The sequence below is a fragment of the Acinonyx jubatus genome, chromosome X (genome assembly GCF_027475565.1).
Source record: "Acinonyx jubatus isolate Ajub_Pintada_27869175 chromosome X, VMU_Ajub_asm_v1.0, whole genome shotgun sequence".
Lineage (NCBI taxonomy): Eukaryota > Metazoa > Chordata > Mammalia > Carnivora > Felidae > Acinonyx > Acinonyx jubatus.
Window position 1 is genome coordinate 58,914,778 of NC_069389.1, and position 19,960 is coordinate 58,934,737.

The 19,960-nt window shown below is 43.9% G+C and overlaps 1 protein-coding gene across 1 annotated transcript in view; it reads left to right on the forward strand.

Annotated features, from left to right (window-relative positions):
• Positions 1 to 19,415, forward strand: part of SLC16A2 (solute carrier family 16 member 2) — a 137,673-nt gene extending 118,258 nt beyond the window's left edge. The window contains exons 2-6 of the mRNA XM_027053723.2: positions 5,902 to 6,046; positions 9,598 to 10,048; positions 11,041 to 11,184; positions 14,986 to 15,214; positions 16,841 to 19,415. Coding sequence (XP_026909524.2) covers positions 5,902 to 6,046; positions 9,598 to 10,048; positions 11,041 to 11,184; positions 14,986 to 15,214; positions 16,841 to 17,061 — 1,190 coding nt within the window. The 3' untranslated portion in view covers positions 17,062 to 19,415. The remainder of the gene's footprint in view (positions 1 to 5,901; positions 6,047 to 9,597; positions 10,049 to 11,040; positions 11,185 to 14,985; positions 15,215 to 16,840) is intronic.
• Positions 19,416 to 19,960: the final 545 nt, after the last annotated feature.

Below are 19,960 nucleotides of genomic sequence, written 5' to 3' on the forward strand. Positions count from 1 at the left end.
AAAATAGTACTGGATAGGGGCACCTGGGTGGTTCAGTCGGTTAAGTATCTGACTTCAGCATAGGTCATGATCTCACAGTTCATGGGTTCAAGCCCCACATCGGGCTCTGTGCTGACACAGAGCCTGGAGCCTGCTTTGGATTCTGTATCTCCCTCACTCTCTGCCCCTCACCCACTCATGCTCTCTCTCTCAAAAATAAACATTAAAAAAATTGAACATGATCTAGCAATTGTGTTCCATAGTATTTAACCAAATATGTCAAAAATGTTTGTCTACACAAAAATTTGCACACAAATGTTTATAGCAGATTTATTCATAATTGCCAAAATGTGGAAGCAAGCAAGTTGTCCTTCTGTAGGTGAGTTGATAAACTTTGGTACATCCAGACAATGGAATATTATTCAGTGCTAAAAAGAAATGAGCTATTAAGCCATGAAAAGACATGGAGGAAGCTTAGATGCAAATTACTAAGTGAAAGAAGCCAATCTGAAAAGGCTACACACTATATGACTCCAACTATATAACATTCTGGAAAATGCAAAACTATGAAGACAGTAAAAAGGTCAGTGGTTGCCAGAGGTTGGAAGGGTGAGGCAGGATGAATAGGTGGAGTACAGGATTTGTAGTGAAAATATTCTGTATGGTACCATAATTATGGATACATGTCATTAACCAAAAAATTCTATATCAAATATAATTTAAATTTTCTTTGTACAAAAGTTACCTTCAAGCCCAATCATCAGTTTTAGTTGTACTGTAAATATTCAGAAAGGTCAAACAATGGTGAATAATGGTGAGTTCTAGTTGGTTAAATGTCAGCAAGATGATTTGGTGACTATACATAATTTTTTCCTCTTTGACAATATACTTGAACTATGCTTTTTGGGAAAATCCTGCCAGAATAAAATACATACATCATAAATGAGACCTCCCGTTGGCACTTTCTACTTCTCTGCCCCCTCTCCTCTTTTTTTATAACATCAGATTTATTGAGCTATAATTTACATATGGTAATATTCACTCTTTTTATATGCTCAGTTCTATGAATTTTGACAAAAGAATATCATCACCACATTAAGATATATAACATTTCATCACTCCAGAAAGTTCCCTCCTGCTCTCCTGTAATGAATCCTCTCCCTACACCCATCCTTCCTCCTGGTACCCACTGATCTGTTTTTCTGTCCCCATAATTTTGTCTTTTCCAGAATTTTATGTAAATAAAATCATTTGTGTCTAGCTTCTTTCACTTACTGTAATGTCTTTGAGAATTGTTGAAGTTGTTACTGGTATCAGTAGTTCATTCCTGTTTATTGCAAAGTTGTATTCCACTGTATTAATGTATTACCCACTTATTTATCCATTTACCAGTTGAAGTACATTTTGAGTTATTGCCAAGTTTTGGCAGTTATAAAAAAGGCTACCATAAACATCTAGGCATAGGTTTCTCTGTGGACATAAGTTTTCATTTATTTTGGGTAAATACCTAGGAGTGGTATTTCAAGCTTATGTGGCAATTGCATGTTTAACTTTATAAGAATCTTCCAAACTGTTTTCCAAAGTTGGTATACCATTCTGCATTCCCACCAGCAGTGCATGAGATTTCCAGTTCCTCTACATCCTCCCCAGTACTAGGTATTGCAATTTCTTAAAAGCCTTTTTAGTGGGTATGTAGCGGTATCTCACTGTGGCTTTAATATGCATTTCTTGAATGATTAATGATATTGAGCATATTTTCACGTGCTTAATTGACATTCATTGTGTGTGTGTGTGTGTGTGTGTGTGTGTGTGTGTGTGTGTGTGTTTATATGTGTGAAATGTCTGTTGAAATCTTTCCCTCATGTTTTAACCTGGATTGCTTGCTTTATTGTTGAGTTGTGAGAGTCAACACTGTGTTCTGGATACCAGTCTCTTATCATATCTATGTGCTGTAAATATTTTCCTCAGCCTGTGGCTTGCTTTTTACACTTTGATAACAGTATTTATCAGAAGTTTTAAATTTTGATAAAGTCTGATGTATCAATGTTTTTCTTTTATGGATCATACTTTTTGTTAATATCTGTGAAATCTTTGCCTAATTAAAGGTCAGAAAGATTTTCTCCTATACTTTGTTCTGTAAGTTTTTTAGTTTTAAGTTTTACATATAAGCCTATGATCCATTTGTATTAATTTTTGTATATGGTGTAACTATTGGTATTTATAAAGCTCTCTTAAATATGATTATCTCTGATTATTATTTATTTTTGTTAATATTCATTTATTTTTGAGAGAGAGAAAGAGAGACGGAGCATGAGCAAGGGAGTGGCAGTGAGACAGGGAGACACAGAATCCAAAGCAGGCTCCAGGCTCTGAGCTGTCAGCACAGAGCCCGTTGCGGGGCTCGAACCCACAAACCGTCAGATCATGACCTGAGTTGAAGTTGGATGCTCAACCGACTGAGCCATCCAGGTGCCCCACCTCTGATTATTATTTAAAAGAAAACTTGGGGACGCCTGGGTGGCTCAGTCAGTTAAGTGCCCAACTTCGGCTCAGGTCATGATCTCACAGTTCGTGGGTTCAAGCCCTGCGTTGGGCTCTGTGCTGACAGCTTGGAACCTGGAGCCTGCTTCAGATTTTGTGACTCCCTCTCTCTCTGCCCCTCCCCTGTTTGTGCTTTGTCTCTCTCTCTCAAGAATAAATAAGCATTTAGCATTACACTCTCCAGTTCCATCCACGTTGCTACAAAGGGCCATATTTCATTCTTTCTCATTGCCACGTAGTACTCCATTGTGTATATAAACCACAATTTCTTTATCCATTCATCAGTTGATGGACATTTAGGCTCTTTCCATAATTTGGCTATTGTTGAGAGTGCTGCTATAAACATTGGGGTACAAGTGCCCCTATGCATCAATACTCCTGTATCCCTTGGGTAAATTCCTAGCAGTGTTACTGCTGGGTCATAGGGTAGATATGCTAAGTGAAATAAGCCATACAGAGAAAGACAGATACCATATGTTTTCACTCTTATGTGGATCCTGAGAAACTTAACAGAAACACATGGGGGAAGGGAAGGGAAAAAAAAGAGGTTAGAGTGGGAGAGAGCCAAAGCATAAGAGACTCTTAAAAACTGAGAACAAACTGAGGGTTGATGTGGGTGGGAGAGAGGGGAGGGTGGGTGATGGGTATTGAAGAGGGCATATTTTGGGATGAGCAGTGGGTGTTCTATGGAAACCAATTTGACAATAAATTTCATATATTGAAAAAGAAGAATAAGTAAGCATTAAAAAAAAAGAAAACTCAGGGGGCGCCTGGGTGGCGCAGTCGGTTAAGCGTCCGACTTCAGCTCAGGTCACGATCTCGCCATCCACGAGTTCGAGCCCCGCGTCAGGCTCTGGGCTGACGGCTCAGAGCCTGGAGCCTGCTTCCGATTCTGTGTCTCCCTTCTCTCTGCCCCTCCCCCGTTCATGCTCTGTCTCTCTCTGTCTCAAAAATAAATAAACGTTAAAAAAATTTTAAAAAAAAGAAAACTTGGAGGAAAGCACATCGGGAATTTTAATCCTTATTTTGCAGATGAGAAAACTGAGGATTAGAGAAGTGCTGTGTGACTTGCTCAAGGTCCCACAGCTGATAAGAAGTGAAATTGCACAGCAAGAGGTAAAATTGTGATGAGAGACTTCAGGTTTCCTGCTGTCCCAGGCCGGTACTTTTGAAGCCAGGCAGCTAGGACTCAAGTTAGTGCCCTGGAAAGCAAAGATTCCCAATAGAAATCTGAGCAACCAATTAGGCACTGAGATAAGAGACACAGATGGTGAACTAGCCCTGACCAAACTCAGACTGCACTTTTCTGACTGACTTGGGGTTATACAACTGAAGACAGCCAGAAGCTGGCCTGGCACCATGCTCAGGTGATACTCAATGAATGGTTGTTTTTTTATTTTTTGTTTTGAGAGAGAGAGAGAGAGAGAGAGTTGGGGAGGAGGGAAGAGGAAGAGAGAATCAAGCAGGCTCCATACCCAGTGCAGAGCCCAATGCAGGGCTCAATTCCACAACCCTGGGATCATGACCTGAGCCAAAGTCAAGAGTTGGGTGCTCAACTGACTGAATCACCCAGGCTCTCCTCAATGAATGCTTTTAGATGATGATGATGATGATGATGATGATGATGATTTGGAAAATGGTCAGACGAGAGCTCTGAAAGTAATTACAGAGTTAGAAATAGAAGCTAAGGGAAGAAGTTAAGGAAACTAATATTGCTTAGACTAGAAAAGAGGCCAAAGAAGAAACTTGATAACAGCTTTAAAAGAAAAAAAAACTTGAGCTTTCTGAGGGCTAAGCAAAGGGAAGTGGACTAGAAGAATCTAAGTAAAAGGGTAAATTTCTTCCTTCCTGTTGAGGATTGTTATGGACACTTGAGAGCATTTATAAACATAATAAACTCTTTTTATTTGAGCTTAGAGTCAGGGATTTGCCAAACATGGGCTCTGATGAAGGATTTCAGCATGAGGGTTGCATGACCTCTTGCATAGTGTCCTTAGAAATCTCTGGGTGGCTCCTAAATCTTGCCTATGTTCTCATACAATTTGAGGAGACCTTTGTGGACTTCCCTGCTCCTTAGTCTTAGCATCTTTACAGGACTGTTCCAATGCCCAACACAAGCCTTACTTTAGCTCCTCAAGGCTTAATTAATTCCTATACTCCTTGGCCCTGAAGCCAAGTGGAACATTGCTCAAGGCTATAAATTTGGCTCAGCATGCCCAGAAGGGCCTAAAATGCTGGCTAGTCCAAATATGATACCAATTCTTAGATCCCCTGTTTTATATCTAGCATCTGCTTGCACACCTCCAATTATGGGAAGCTTCATTCATCCCCATAGAAGACATAATACAATGAACTTTGGACTAGGAATGAGGAGAGTTGGGTTTGAGTCCCAGATCTGCCACTAACTTGCTGTGTGATTTTTGTCAAGTCCCTTCACATTTATGGGCCTATTTCTTTATCAGTAAAATGGTAGTGGAGGAATCTCTTTGTTTTAGTTTATGTTGGTTTCATTGCTGTAACAAATGGCCCTCAAAAATTCAGTGACAAGAAGTTTGTTTCTTTTTAAAATTTTTTATTTAAAAAATTTTTAATGTTTATTTATTTTTGAGACAGAAAGAGAGAAAGAGCATGAGTGTGGGAGGGGCAGAGAGTGAGGGAAACACAAAATCTGAATCAGGCTCCAGGCTCTGAGCTATCAACACAGAGCCTGATGCAGGGCTCAAACTCATGGACCATTAGATCATGACCTGAGCCTAAGTCAGACACTTAACCAACTGAGCCACCCAGACACCCCTGTTTATTTCCTATGCAATATTTATGGAAGGGGTTCCAGATTAGAGAGAATTTTGTTCCATGTAATTATCTAGGGACCCAGACAGAACTGATGGCAGTTCTTCCAGTCTTAATACATGGCTTGCAAGATGACTTTGCAGTTGTAGCTCACAGGAAAGCAGAAATATCATGGGAGTTTTTTTATGGTCCAGGCCTGGAAGTGGTGTGTATCACTTTTATCCATACTGTATTGGTCAGAATTCAGTCATATGGTCATACCAAAGTGTTTGACCAAAGTGGTGGAGAAATGGAGTGCAGCCATATGGTGGCTAGCTAGAAGGTCCCACCATAGACTTGATGATCTCTAAAGGCCCTCTGCCCCAGCTCTGAAACTCTGGGTATGTTTATTAACTAGACTCCTGGTTCCCACATTGCCCTGCTACAAGTGCTTTGAAAATCACCTAACTTCTCTGACCATTAGGGACTAGAAAGATGGCAATGAGGCCAATGCAATGACCCCTGTGAAAGGTCAGAGAAGAACTGAGATACCAGCTGCACCACCAGGTACCACATTAAGTTAAGTTGTCTTTGTGCTTCTTTTCTCTGCAGCCTGGGTAGGAGCCCTCTCAATGGGCATGATCTTCTTCTGTTCTCCCATTGTGAGTATATTCACTGATCGTTTGGGCTGCCGAATCACAGCAACTGCAGGGGCTGCTGTCGCTTTCATAGGCCTCCATACCAGCTCCTTCACCAGGTAAGGCTAGGAGTTGCTGGCCATTTGCCCAACACTGAAGGTTGGCTTCTTTCTGGGCTTCAACTAGGGATACTCATTGAACAATCCTCTGTGGTCCTTTCCATGTAGAGTTCTCAAGACTCTGCTCCTGAGAATCATTGTACAATGGGATTCATCTAGGTAGGTTCTCCAGGACACATTGATATATAATATCCCCAAAAGAAGACCCAAGAGTTCCAAAGTGGTGGGTGGAGCCTAAGCTTGAGAGTTCATGAAACTGGGTCTAAGTCCACTTTGGGCCACTAAATGGCTATGGAACAATATATTAGTACCATTCCCCTATCTGGGCCTCAGTTTCTATATCTGTAACATGAGGGAGTTAGACCAGATGGTCTTTTCAGGTCTCTTCCAGCTCTGCCATTCTATTCCCCCTTCCATGTGCCACACAACGCATGCCCTCACTTGCCTTCCTGGAAATGAGCTTCTGGAGTGAATCCATGTGAAACACCTACCATTACAGGATTCCTGAGGGAATCTTATATTGAAAAAGAAGTCAGCTGAACCCAAGGCTGTTTAGCATTTCTGGCTCCTTTCCAGGTATTTTTGGCTGCCAATGTATGGATAATTTGGGAAAGAAAAAAAAATCATGTCTTGGGCATAAGAAAGGATGTTTAGCAGCATCTCCCACTGGGGTATAGACCTAGCACCCAGCTACCCAGCTAGGCCTAGGCTAACCTCAAACTCCAGTGCAGTTGGTCCTACTGGCAAAACTTGGTAGTATCAGGCAAGAAGCAGGCTATAAGTTAATGTTCTGGTTTCTTTCTGCCAATCCTGCAGGATCATGTCTGCAGGCGAGGGGAGAAGTAAAAACCCTCCACCATGGCCTGAGGAATATGGAATTCCTAAAGAAGTCTGTTGGCTTTCAGCCAAAGATGCTTTGGAAGTTATTATGCCTCCTACTTCCAATCTGCCTGGGCTGGTATATGAAAATGCTGGCCTGGAGACATGGGTAACTTGTCAGAGACTTGTTTTCTGAGCTTGGCTCACCAGAGAAGGACTATGGTTATGCTCTCTAGGCCTAAGGTTCCACTCAGAGTGGAGAATGATAATTGTGTTCTGCCACAACTGGGCCCTCTGAGGGGGATCCAGCTTTCCTTATGACTTGAGCATTTCTGGCTACTCAGCCTACCCTCCAGCAGAGCTTGTATATGACCTACAATGATTTCTTGGCTTCATCCCATCCAATTGGGACAGAGGAGGGGAAAACCATGTTCTGCTTGGAATGTGCTCAGCCCTCCTATGGCAGCAGCTCCAAGCCCTTTCAGGATCCCTCTGGTGGTTGGCCTCATTTGCCCTCAGTAAGCTGGTGCCTGGCCCCTTGAGGGAAGGAGCTAGGCCTCAGAAGTGGCTCCAGTCTCGGCACTACACAGCAGAGGTCTGTTTTTTAAGGTTGAGCTGAGCAAAGTATAAACAAATTAGCAACATACGGATCCCACTTCTCTTCCAGTACACGTGAGCTCGGTTATAGGAGGGGAAAGAGCTTAGATGTATTTTTTTCTGGCATTCTTCTTTAGGCACATTGGAGTAGGCATTCTGTTTTCCAGCCCCTAAGCCCTTCCCCACCCCCTTTGCCTTTTCTGTAAGAACATCTTTAGAGCCAAGAATCTTTCTGAATGGCTTCATGTCTGTTGGGAAAGTGGTTCTGCTTGTGACTAGAGCTCCAAGTCATCCCTCCTGTTGTCTGAATTCGGGCTCTGAGTTCCATTGGATGACATGAGGTGGGACAGAGTGCAGTCAGGGCTGGAGATGCCTTGTCAAGCCTATTCAGGGGCTTCCTTCCTTCCTTGAGGCCCAGCTAGAAACAGATCCATCAGATAGCACTCTGAACCAAATCCCATGTTTTGCCACCACTTGCCCTCTCCTTGAAGGTCTACTTTAGACCTTCCTAACTCCTCTCCCTTACACAAGGTCCCCAGACCAAGCCAATCCCAAAAAATCTGACAGAAGAGGAGCAGTTAGTTTAGCTATGTATTCCAAGTGGAGGCAACACTTTTGAAACCAAAGCTTTTGCTCATATCCAGTGAATGTAAGCAGATGAGAAGCAACCTTGCCATTTGTAATGACACGGTTGGAACTAGAGAATACTATGCTAAGTGAAATAAGTCAGTCAGAGAAAGACAAATACCATATGATTTCACCCATATGTGGAATTTAAGAAACAAAAAAAACATGGGCAAAGGTGGGAAAAAAAGAGGGAGAGAGGCAAACCAAGAAACAGACTCTAAACTACAGAGACCAAATTGATGGTTACTAGAGGAGAAGTTGTTCAGGGGATCAGTTAAATAGGTGATGATTAAGGAATGCACTTGTTGTTATGAGCATTGGGTGTTATATGGAAGTGTTGAATCACTATATTGTACACCCAAAACTAATATTATACTGTTAACTGGAATTTAAATAAAAACTTAAAAACAAAGAAAAGCAATGGTGATGCAGTTGTCTTACAACTGTTGAGTGTTAATACATCATCTCTGCAGCATAGACCTAGTGCTTTAGTATAAGGACTGGGTCCATCTACGGGGACCAACCGCTTGACCATGGAGAGTATTAGTTAATTAAGCGGTCAGATAAGATCTGTTGTAAAATATGTGGAGTCTTCAAAAAGAAAACAAAATTCTTCATTAGGTTGTGCGAATATTGTCTAAGGGCAGATGGCTGGCCAAGGTAACCTTCCCATGGCCTTTACTCTTTTGAAACTTTGCCTTCTGTTACAGAGGCTTATGGCCACAGCAGAACATAAGAGTTTTAAGCCAGAACCTATCTTACTTGGCCAGGCCCACAGCTTCTTTGAGGCTCCACTTCCCATCAAGCAACTAGGCTACTCTGAGAGGCTAATCCATATCATGTCCAGCAACAGGAACAAAGCTCTGGAAGTTAAAGGGACTCCTTACTTCAGGATCCCCAGGGAGATCATCTAGGACCTATAGTAAAGGGTCATGGGATATCCAGACCTTGGGCAGGGTTGGAGATAAGGTGTCTCTCAGACATTTTCTGAAATATTAAGGGCCCCTACCATGGAAAAAGGTAGTAGAGTCCCATGGAGGATCTTGACTTTCCAGGATCTTGGACTCTTGCAGACTTTTGTTACTTGGGTTAAAGCTTTGGCTATCAGCTTACCCATGGTGTCTAGGTGAGCAGTAGGTGAAACTGTTCTAAGGCCCTGTCTTACTCCTTATAGTCTCTTATCAAGCCATTGCATAGGTTGATTCTGGCATTCTTTTCAACGATTCTCTCTGATTGGGTACTATGATTCAAACTAGAGTCATACAGACCAAGAGTCAAGTCCAAGTTTCCTGATCCTGTTATGCTACATTGGGTGAATTAGTTCTCTGAGCCTCTGTCTCCCTATCTGCATTATTATTAAGTCCTGTTCCTTGTCTTTTCTGAGGGTAAGTGGTAAGTGGGGTTGTGGGTTAAGGGTGGGGGTATGCAGGTCTCAGGAGGGTGAAGGGAAAGGGCAGACAGATTCCTGGTCAGGCTGCTGAGAATAGTTCTTGGTGTTTCTCCCACAGCTCATTAAGCCTGCGTTATTTCACCTATGGGATTCTCTTTGGTTGTGGCTGTTCCTTCGCCTTTCAGCCATCTCTCGTCATCCTCGGCCACTACTTCCAACGCCGCCTGGGTTTGGCCAATGGTGTGGTGTCTGCTGGAAGTAGCATCTTCTCCATATCCTTTCCTCTTCTCATCAAAACACTGGGGGCTAAGATCAAGCTCGCCCAAACCTTCCAGGTGCTGAGTACCTTCATGTTTATTCTTACCCTGCTTTCACTCACCTACCGGCCACTCCTACCCAGTTCTCAGGACACCCCAAACAAGAGAGGTGTCCACACCCTGTGCCAACGCATCCTGGCTCAGCTTAGAAAGTACTTCAACATGCGAGTGTTCCGCCAACGTACCTACCGCATCTGGGCCTTCGGGATTGCTGCTGCTGCCCTTGGCTACTTCGTTCCCTATGTACACCTGGTAAGGAATATTAGGGTGGGCCCACCTTACCTCTAGGAAGCTGCCTTTGGCCTGCCTGAAGTCCAGAGAATAGAGGTGGAGGACACTAGAAGGGCAGACCTGGGAAAAAAGAGACCAAACAGTGTTTGAAGAGACCGAAAGTGGGAAAGAACACAGACTGAGGGAAGATCTCAATGGGAAATGGGTAGAATTCATAAAGGGAAAGTCCATGCCTGTTTCCCCCTTGATAAATCTAGATAGATTTTTCCCCCTTGATAAATCTAGATAGATTTTCAAGAGAAGATAAGCATCATTGGGATTGAGAAGACTGGCTGAGATGACCCAAGGGCAGGGTTTTCTAAGAGTGTGTTCTGTGGAATGCTGGTCTTTGTGGTCAAATGATTTGTTTAGGAAACAACGTATAATCAATCTCTCTAGCTTCGTATTGTCACAATCTTTTAAAGGTACCAAAAAATCAAGCAGTAAAAGAAACCCACTTAGCTTCATTTAACCATTATCCACCCAAATTATACTACCGTAGAACTGTTGGTTATAGTCCAGCTATTATCTTCCATAGATCTTGTGTTTCTTAAAACACATGTCTGGAAATTTTACATGGAAGTTAGTTCTCTCCCCTGGTGACCTGCTGTTGCCCCAGGATATCAATTCTGGGTCAGGGAATGGGGAGATTTGGGGGGAGCCCTTGGGTTTTCTTAGTTGTTAAGGCTGTATTCTGTCCTTCAAGCCAGGGCTTGGAGATACCCACTCCCCTTAGCTGTTGCTCAGAAGCCCAGAATCCAAAAAGCCAAGGGATATGAAGCCTTTTAAGCAATTAGAAGTAGCCAGAAAGCTTGTTCTGGATCTAGGGCTACAAAGGAGGGGGTTGAAGGGAAGGGAGCTCTTGCTGTGGTCCAGGAAAGCAAGCAGTAGAGGGTTCTGGATATACCAACAGTTAACCAGTCAGCTCCTTTTCTTCCCCCTGTCCTTGGGGGTCCTGGTGTTATACTTTTCAGATGAAATATGTGGAAGAGGAATTCTTGGAAATCAAGCAGACCTGGGTGCTCTTGGTGTGTATTGGGGCTACCTCAGGCCTTGGGCGTCTTGTGTCGGGCCGTGTCAGTGACTCCATTCCTGGACTTAAGAAGATCTACTTGCAGGTGAGTGTTACCACCTTGCCCTGATCAGAGTGGTGTGGGGAGGAAAAGCCTGCCACAGATGCTAGGTTACCCCCAGCCTTTGGGATAGAATGGTAGGTTGTATCATTACTATGCCCTGGGCGCCAGCTCTGACACAAGCTTGTTGTTCAGCATGGGAAAGTCAATCAAATTCTCCAAGCCTCAGTTTGCTTGGCTTTCAAATGAAGACAGTCATCTTTGTTCTGCCTCCTTCATCAAGATGGAGTAAGCATCCAGTGAGAGCACTGTGTAAATCGAACCTGTAAGAACACTTACAAGAAAGCGTTTATTAATAATGGTTCTTCCATCTGAAATAGGAAACCTGAGGCTAGGAGTTAGATGCTGACTCCCATTGAGGACTGATCTCCTTGCTACTCCATACTCTCTTGGAAGGTCTTGGGCATCTGTAGTACTCTGTGGCCCAGTGTTTCTCTCCTCTAAGCCAGCAGGACCAAGTCAATCACTTCTTACATTTCCAGAGTTACTTGCACCAAGCATTGGCTCTCAAATATTATCCTCTTGATGGACGCAAAAATAGTGCCAGAAAACACAACCTTACTTCCCCTCTCTGGGCCTCACTTTCCTCATTTGTACAATAAGAATAATTCTTGCCCTTCCTCTCTTACCTTACAGAGGAGGATCAAAAGAAATATAGGTGTAACCAGGATTTGGGAAGTAAAAAGCTGTTATAACCATGCAAGATTTTAATCCTTTGGACAGTAACACAGTGCATCATATTGCAGGCAGTTTCTGTGTGAACTGAGCTCTGGTCTTGCTTGGGACTACTGCTCAAGCTGTCTGTCTTTGTATACCTGGCAGCACTAATGCCTCTTTGACCCTTGCTCATGCTTTTTGCTCCTGCAGCTTGGTTTAGCACAATGTTTTCCACAAATGTGGAACCCTGTGAAGGGACAACATCAGCCCTTCAAAACATGTGGTCACAAATAATCCATTAAGAAGGTGGTTGAGTTCTGACTCTCCTGGAGAAGCCCTAAAAGCACTTCCAAGGGGCCCTGACTATTCTCATAGTAGGGATTTCTCTGTCTTCTGACAGCTTCAAGTGTTTTCCTAAATATTCTAAGACGTCTTAGACAAGAATATGATTAAGGATTTCTGTTGTGTTTAACTCTGTGTTAGATTTGCAAAAGCTGGTGAATCTTCTTTGTCAGAGCTGGGGGTGACCTTGTGGTTTATCCAGTCCAACATCTCATTACACAGAAACTGAGAGAAAGACATACAGACAGTCATGGCAAAGTTGAATTCATATGTAGCACTTTTCTCATATTTCACTTTATACTAAGTGATGGGTGGCAGAGCCATGTTCTAGAGATAAGTAACTTGACCAAAGTCAACTCAAAAGACTGTGATTGAGATAAACCAGTTATGAAGTTTTGAATTCCAGGGAAAATATCAAGAATTGCCTTATCTGGGTGGCTTTTTGTATAGGAGAATGTATGTCTTTTTCAGCTTCTTCCACATGCCACCCCTGTATGTCTTCCCTGTCAGTATCAGCAGCTCCAAGATGCTAACAGTGCTGGCATTGGGCCAGGACTTTATCTTGAGGAAAAGAGCAGCCCCTGTCTAGCCATATAGCTCATTTCTCATTACAGTCCCTAGGAGAGAAGTAGGGCCCAAGCAACTTTTGCTGTCTATTGTGTAGAGAAAGTTCCAAGGGAGGTGGAGGCATTAACTAGTCAGAGGCAGAACTAGGCTTAGGACCCAGTGCTTCTGCTGATCACTTCCCCTACCCACCCAACATTCTCTCCCCTTTTCCAGTCTTACTTGACCCAACTTTGCCACTTAGAGTAATTTAAAATAATCTTAGAATGTTATAGCTGAAATATATCTTTATCAATTATAGTCCAACTGCCTCATTTTACAAATTGAGGAACTGAGACCTAGAAAGGGAAATATGAGTCCAAACTCATCTTTCTGGCAAGTGTCTCAGGCTAAGAACACAAGACAATGGATAAATTCCTCTTGAGCTGCTCAAGATACTCCATCACAGGAATTTGCCTCCCTTTCTCCCTGGGTCAGATACAGGAGTATAGGCTTGGGAGAGGAAAGGAGTGTACATAACTTCAGGTTCTGAAGAGATACCCACTAGACCCTGTACTTCCTACTATTGGAAAAGACAGGCACATGTATCTGATATACAGACTTCCCCTTGACAGTCTGCTAGAAAAGAAATGGTGACAGCCTGCAGGACAACCTCACTTTGGGCCAATTCTTGAGGTCTGATTCTCAGTTTAAAGAGAGATTTTTAATTTCTGAACTTTTCAAGGCCTCATGGAGGATGTTAAGCAGCAGCTAGATACAATAGGTAGTAACTGGAGATGACAGAAATCAGTTAATGGGATCCTCTGTGTTGTATAACGCTATTAACTCTTAGTTGCCATACCATTATGGCTTGGTTGATAGGTGGATCTGGTTTTATCTTCTAGTTGTGCATGAATCTCCTAGAGGACGAGCTGGAATATCAGGGTTCTTATTCCTAGATTCCACCTAGCTATCCCAAAACAGCCTAGGCAAAGTTCAAAAAGTTTTCTAGCAAAAAGATTTCCTCACATGGCATGTCCAGGACATTTCTTATCCTCTCTGAAAACCAACCAATCAACCTAACAAACCCACTGCCAGTACAACACAAAATCTTTAGGGCTTGAAACAGCCTTGACCCTCCTATCCCATCCATGTGGTGATTTGGTGATTTACCCTTACTCTGTGGTCACTTACACTTCCTGGGTAAGTTTACCCTCCTGTGTGAAGCATTAGAAAATCCTGGGTCCTGTTAAGGCTTTGGTAAACAGATCAGGTCTTACCCCTGACCCTGCGATGACCTGGCTCTGCTGGCTACAGTGGGTGAGAGGAGGGGGTTTATTTCCCTGCCTGCAGCCCAGGTCTTCAGTCTGGCTCACTGACACAGGTTGCAGATGACCTTAATCAAAAGACCAACTGTGTTTCCAGTTTCTCTTCTCTCTTTTGAGTGGGAAAAACCAGCCTCTGGAAAGGCAGCTTCTTTGTTTTAGAGTCATTTTGCTCAGCCCAAAGAAAGCCCAGTGGCTAGTCAGTGCCCCTGAACTTGTTTCAGCTCCCTAGACCCCCTCCTAGTGTCTTGGTTCTCCTTAAAATCCCCTTTGTTGTCTTTGCATGGTACCCAACCAAGTCCAGAGGACCCCATAGCCATGCTGAGATGGGTGGTGTGTCTCATTTCCTAAATCATAAGGAACCTGGGTGAACCTCCCAATGGTCTTCTTCATGCCAAGGTGTTTTCTAAAAGTGGTCACCCAATAAATGAGCGCTGCGTCCTTTCTTATTTCAGAAAGCTCTGCCTTCCATTCATGCCCCCATCTAATCATCATTCAAGTTATCCTCATTTCCTTCTCTTCCTCTTCTCAGACCTTACTTGGATCTGAGAACACCAGCATGATCTGATCCCAGACCCTAATACCTGGGCAGCCAAACACAAGATCAGAACAACAGCAATTTCTTTTAGCTTAGAGTCCAGTGAAAAGACAACTTCTTAAGGGTGGGGCCATGCCCCTTACCTTTTTAAAAAATGTTGATGGAATCACAGTTAAGTAGGGACTGTCTTAAAAACTTCAAATCTTTCAGTGCAGGACTTAGAAAGGGCCTACGTAATTATTTAGCCCAACTGCTTTCTCTGCTGACACTCCCTGTCCTAATTTATAGATGGTAGAAATGAAACCCTGAGAAAGGAGATATGATTTGCTATGTGGTCTTGACTGACAAGCACAACATGACCTAAGGTCCTTGCTCCTCCAGGTCATCTCCTTCCTGCTCCTGGGCCTGATGTCCATGATGATTCCCCTGTGCCGGGGCTTTGGGGGCCTCATCGTTGTCTGCCTCTTCCTGGGCCTGTGTGATGGCTTCTTCATCACCATCATGGCCCCCATCGCATTTGAGCTGGTGGGCCCAATGCAGGCCTCACAGGCAATTGGCTACCTCCTTGGCATGATGGCCCTGCCGATGATTGCTGGGCCCCCCATTGCAGGTGAGGCTGATACTACAGGGAGGGCATGAGTGTGGGAGTCCTGTCTTCCCTGGGCCCTAGCAATCCTGAGTACCTCTGCTGTAAGTCCTTTTTTTACTCTTATTCTCTATTTAAACAGCCTTGCCGAAGTGTATGAAACCTCTTACCTCTATTAGTGGAAGAGGTTAACTACAGTATATGTGCATGGATTCATTTTTTGGGAATGGGCTGTTCATGGCTCTCTATCTGTTTCAGTGGGGTTTATTTTAGACAGCCTGGATGATTCCAGGAGGGTAAAGAGAGAAATGGGTTTGGCTTTTTGATCATTCTATTGGTTCAGTGTCTTCTATATTTCTCTTTATAAGCAAATAATTATTTGCAAGGTAGTTGGGCAGAAAGAGAAGAGAAAGTGGACCCTGGCTTCATTAAGACTTAGAGATGCTCCCCCTCCTTCTCTATTGGCTTCTGAACTAAGCCTGTAGAAGAGACTTTGATTAAAACCAAATCCTAGGACTGGGCCAGTGAGGCTTACTTCTAGCAGGTAGTAGGCAAAGTGTTGGCTTGCTGTCTTTCAGTATTCTCAGTTTCCTTCTCCACTCTCCCAAAAGAGCATTGTTGATACCCCAGGGGACATAGGAAACAAGGAAAACCAATGAAAAGAGAACTCCATTTCTTTTCTTTAGGATTTAATGCAAATATTGATTTGTGGGTTAGCCTTCCTAGGCTATCCAACTGGGCTAACTCAACAAATATCCCTTGAACACCAATTGTGTGCAAGGTGTTGTAAGGGCATGTCATGCTGTGTGACAGTGACAAAAGCTTCCACCCACGCCCTTGTGCAACAGCCATGGGGCTCACTGAAGGAGGGGAGCCTCTACCCAGCCCCCAGTCCCAGAGGTGGATCCCAGAATCCACATCTCTTTCCATTTTGCTTACCATCTAAGCAGCCCAAGGGCCTACTTTCTTTTCCTCAGTAGCGTTTCTGTGATCATCTTTCCTGTGAGGTGCCCCATGTTAGCTTCTGAAGGTAAGCAGGGGAATACTTGCATACCATGCCAAACATATCCATGTTATTAGGAACCTATAGAAACCCAGAGGGGCCAACCATATCTATAACCGGATGAAGGATATACAAACAGCCTTCCCTTAGGGTGAATGGGAACTTCAGAGAAAAGGCACTTAAGAGAAAGAGAAAACAGAAACTTAGCTGAATTGTTCCATAAGAACACTTTAGCCTAAGTTGGGGGTGGAGGGTATATCACTATAAATCAAGTCAAGACTTGGCCATCTGTGGAACTCTTTTGAACTAGCTTCCCTCCTAACTCCATACCTAGGAGTGACTGGAAGTCAAGCTGTAGCTTCATGAAAGTAAAAAATGGAGAACTTCAAGAGAAGCTTTATTAGCCTCTTTCATAATAAGCATTAACCTCAAGGGCCTGCAACTCCATTACCTCAGAGAGGAGCCACCTGAATTTGTAACAGAGGTTTTATTTTTTTCATTGCGAATGTTTAAATTGAGGGGATCCTGGGTAAAGGTAGTGCAGGCCAAGATCCACTGGATAGGCATTGTGATGGCCCCTAAAAGAGGCAGATAGCACCTTTGGGCAAAAGGGCAAAGCTGAACTTGACTTGTCTCTCTTATTTCAGGCCTCCTCCGCAACTGTTTTGGGGACTACCATGTGGCCTTCTACTTTGCTGGTGTGCCCCCAATCATTGGGGCTATAATCCTCTTCTTCGTCCCTCTGATGCATCAAAGGATGTTCAAGAAAGAGCAAAGGGATTCCAGCAAGGATAAAATGTTGGCCCCTGATGCAGACCCTAATGGGGAGCTGCTGCCTGGCTCCCCCATCCCTGAGGAACCAATCTAATGTGTTTTCCTTGCCATTGTGTGCTTCTCCCCAACCCTTTCCCTTCACTCCACCCTGCTCAGCTTTTACATTTTTGCCATCAGCACACTTGTTCTCAAACATGCACACACAGCAGTTCAGACACCTGACCATCCCCTTTGGAGCCAAAGCTCCTGTTAAACTCATTAACCAAATTCTCCCTGTTAATGCCTTTAAATTTGCCAGGGTCCTTCTCCCAGGAGCTAGAAAAGCTTGGGATCCCCCTGGCCTTTGGAGCATCTCCATATACTTTCTAACACCTGGAGATGGTACCTCCTGGCCCCAGATTGCTAGTCACCCACTAAAAGCAACTTCCAAAGGTGCTACTGTGTCCCTCGGAGCCTGGTGGGAAGACCCAAGCCTCTGTGTGCTCAGGATTTCCTTGTCATCTGTCCTTGGAAACCATTGGTAAAGGGGAAGAGAAAGGGCAGAGAGGTAAAATCAGACAATGAGCCTTGCTTAATCTCAGAGCCTCTGAGGGCTGTGGCTTCCCAAGAGCTGTGGGTGACATCACTTTACAAGTGTACAGTTTCCCCATCATACAGTTGGTTAACAGTCCGCTTCTTTCTTCCCTTCATTTGTTTCCTTTACTGCTTCTTCTCCCTTCTCTTCCCCCTCTATTTCTTTTTATGACTGTCATAGATGCATGGGTGCTTGAAGACAGGAGGGATCTAGAGCTTGTGCCAATCAGCCTCACCTTGGCCCAGCCCACCCCTAACATGTCATTAATTCCACTCATCTCAGGCTGAGCCACATCTTACTTTTTAGCTCAAGCTTCTATAATTATAAACTGTAAGAGTAGAATATCACATAGGGAAAGGGATCTTAAACACCATAAAGCTCCACTCACTGATTTTTAGAGTTTCCAGGCCAGTGCAGTAACTTGCAGGCACTACCAGCTCCCCCTCTTTATATTCATCTGTCGAAATGTGAAGAAATTCCTTTCATTTCAGCATGCAGAGGAGGACTGATGATGGGGGAGGGCATGATTGGGGGAGAGGCAATAGTTATTGACCTGGCAAAGGACCAACTCCTCCATCTCTCATTATTAATGATAGGTTAATATTACCATCTGGGTCAGGGCAGGAAAGGGACTGTTTTAGGGAAAATCCCATTCCCAACCTGGATGCCCCAAGGGTAGAGGCAGCAGCTGCATGTAGTGTTGAACAATTTCTCTTAGGAAGAGGGAAGCCTCCTAGCCTTTATCACTGAATGTGTCTCCCATGCTGGGCATTCTGAGCCATTCTGCTTAGCAGGCATTAAAGGTGCCAGGAAAGGTAGCTTCTGGACCATCTTAATCCCTCTGAAATAGGTGCCAGATGTTCCCCTATGCCCAGATTCTGGGCAACACTCTTGCCGAAGAGCATTCCCAGCCAGGCTGTGTCCAAGCTAGCACAACTCACCCCCTTAGGAGCTCAGTTTCTCTCCTTACTTGGTCTCTTTGTGTCTCTTTCTCCCTATTCTGGGCATTTGTCTGTTGTGCTCCTGTTACTCTAATCTTTCATCACCTTCTTGTCAGGCATCCTTGGCCGTTACTAGGAGCTAACAGTGACTTGCCACCCTAAGACAGGGCCATCCCAGGGACAGAAGGATGAGGTTGCCTGTGAGGAGCTCCAAAGAAAACAGTGGTCCCCACCCATAACATTTTCCGCTACAAACAGGCAGCTGTGGCATGGTGGGCCTATGATGGCCTCATTCAAGTCCAAAGTCCTGTATGCCCTCCGTTGGTCCTAGTCCAGCTTTTATCAACCCCCCCAAAGGAAAACCCACTGGCTCTTAGACCTGTGGATAGGAAGGGGCCTAATTACTATCCTGTTGGCTCCAAAAGCAGTGAAACAGGGGGAGCTGGGCCCCAGAAGCCTTGTAACTGACCACTGAAAATGTTGGAGCAACAAACCCCTGCTCTCATTCTTCCTGTCCTTCCCCTACCAAGTCACTAAAGGGCAGTTCTGTAGGGCCTCAAGGTGAAGGCCTTGAGGTGAGCATCTTTTGTTGCTCAAGGTGAAGATAGCTCTTAAAAATCAGGTGCCAACTACTTCTCTCCAGATGAAGGAAAGACATTCACAGGTCGCAAATCTGCCCTATCAGTTGTCACATGACATAGTGGGATATCAGTTTATTTCTTCCACATATGTGCATATACATGTGTGAGCTTGTGTGCTTTTGGAGAGAATGCTGGTTGGTGAAAGCAGCTCAGTATTAATATTTCGGGTAGGATGCAGCCTCTAATGCACCACAGTTAAATCTAGGAAAACGAACAAAATTTGGGAGCTTGAGATCTGGGACATTTAAATCCTCAAAAGGTTTGGAACAAAATAAACATATCTAAAAATCTAGATTTGGTATGTGTGTTGCCTACAAGGGTGAAATACTCAACCTAGTTAACAGCAAGAAGTTTGGCTTCAGAACTGAAATTTCGTTTCAAATAAAATTTCTGCCAGGGTCTATACTCTCTGTGAGAGCAGAAATTGGCAAAGGAGCTATATAGGGGGTTTGGAGCTGGGTGGATTCTAATCTAATCTAATCTAATCTATTCAGGATTAGATATTTAGGAGCTCTAAAGTAGAAAAGCAGTCACTTTACAAAATGAGAACACAATTAGTGGCTGAGGCTCAGTGGAGGCCCGACCAAGGCTACCGCCTTGGGACTTACATGCCACGTTGAAAATGGACATAGACCTTAGCAACAATCCAATTTAATCCTCTCCCTTGTTATTGATGGAGAACCTGAAGGGACTGGTATAGCTGGGTTACATAGTCAGAACAGCAACAGACCCTGGAATTGAGGGTGATGCAAAAGAGAGACCTACAACAATGACAAAAGATGGGAGTAACTTGAGTCTCCCTTGTCCACGTTCTGCATTGAATTTAAGTGAGGAAAC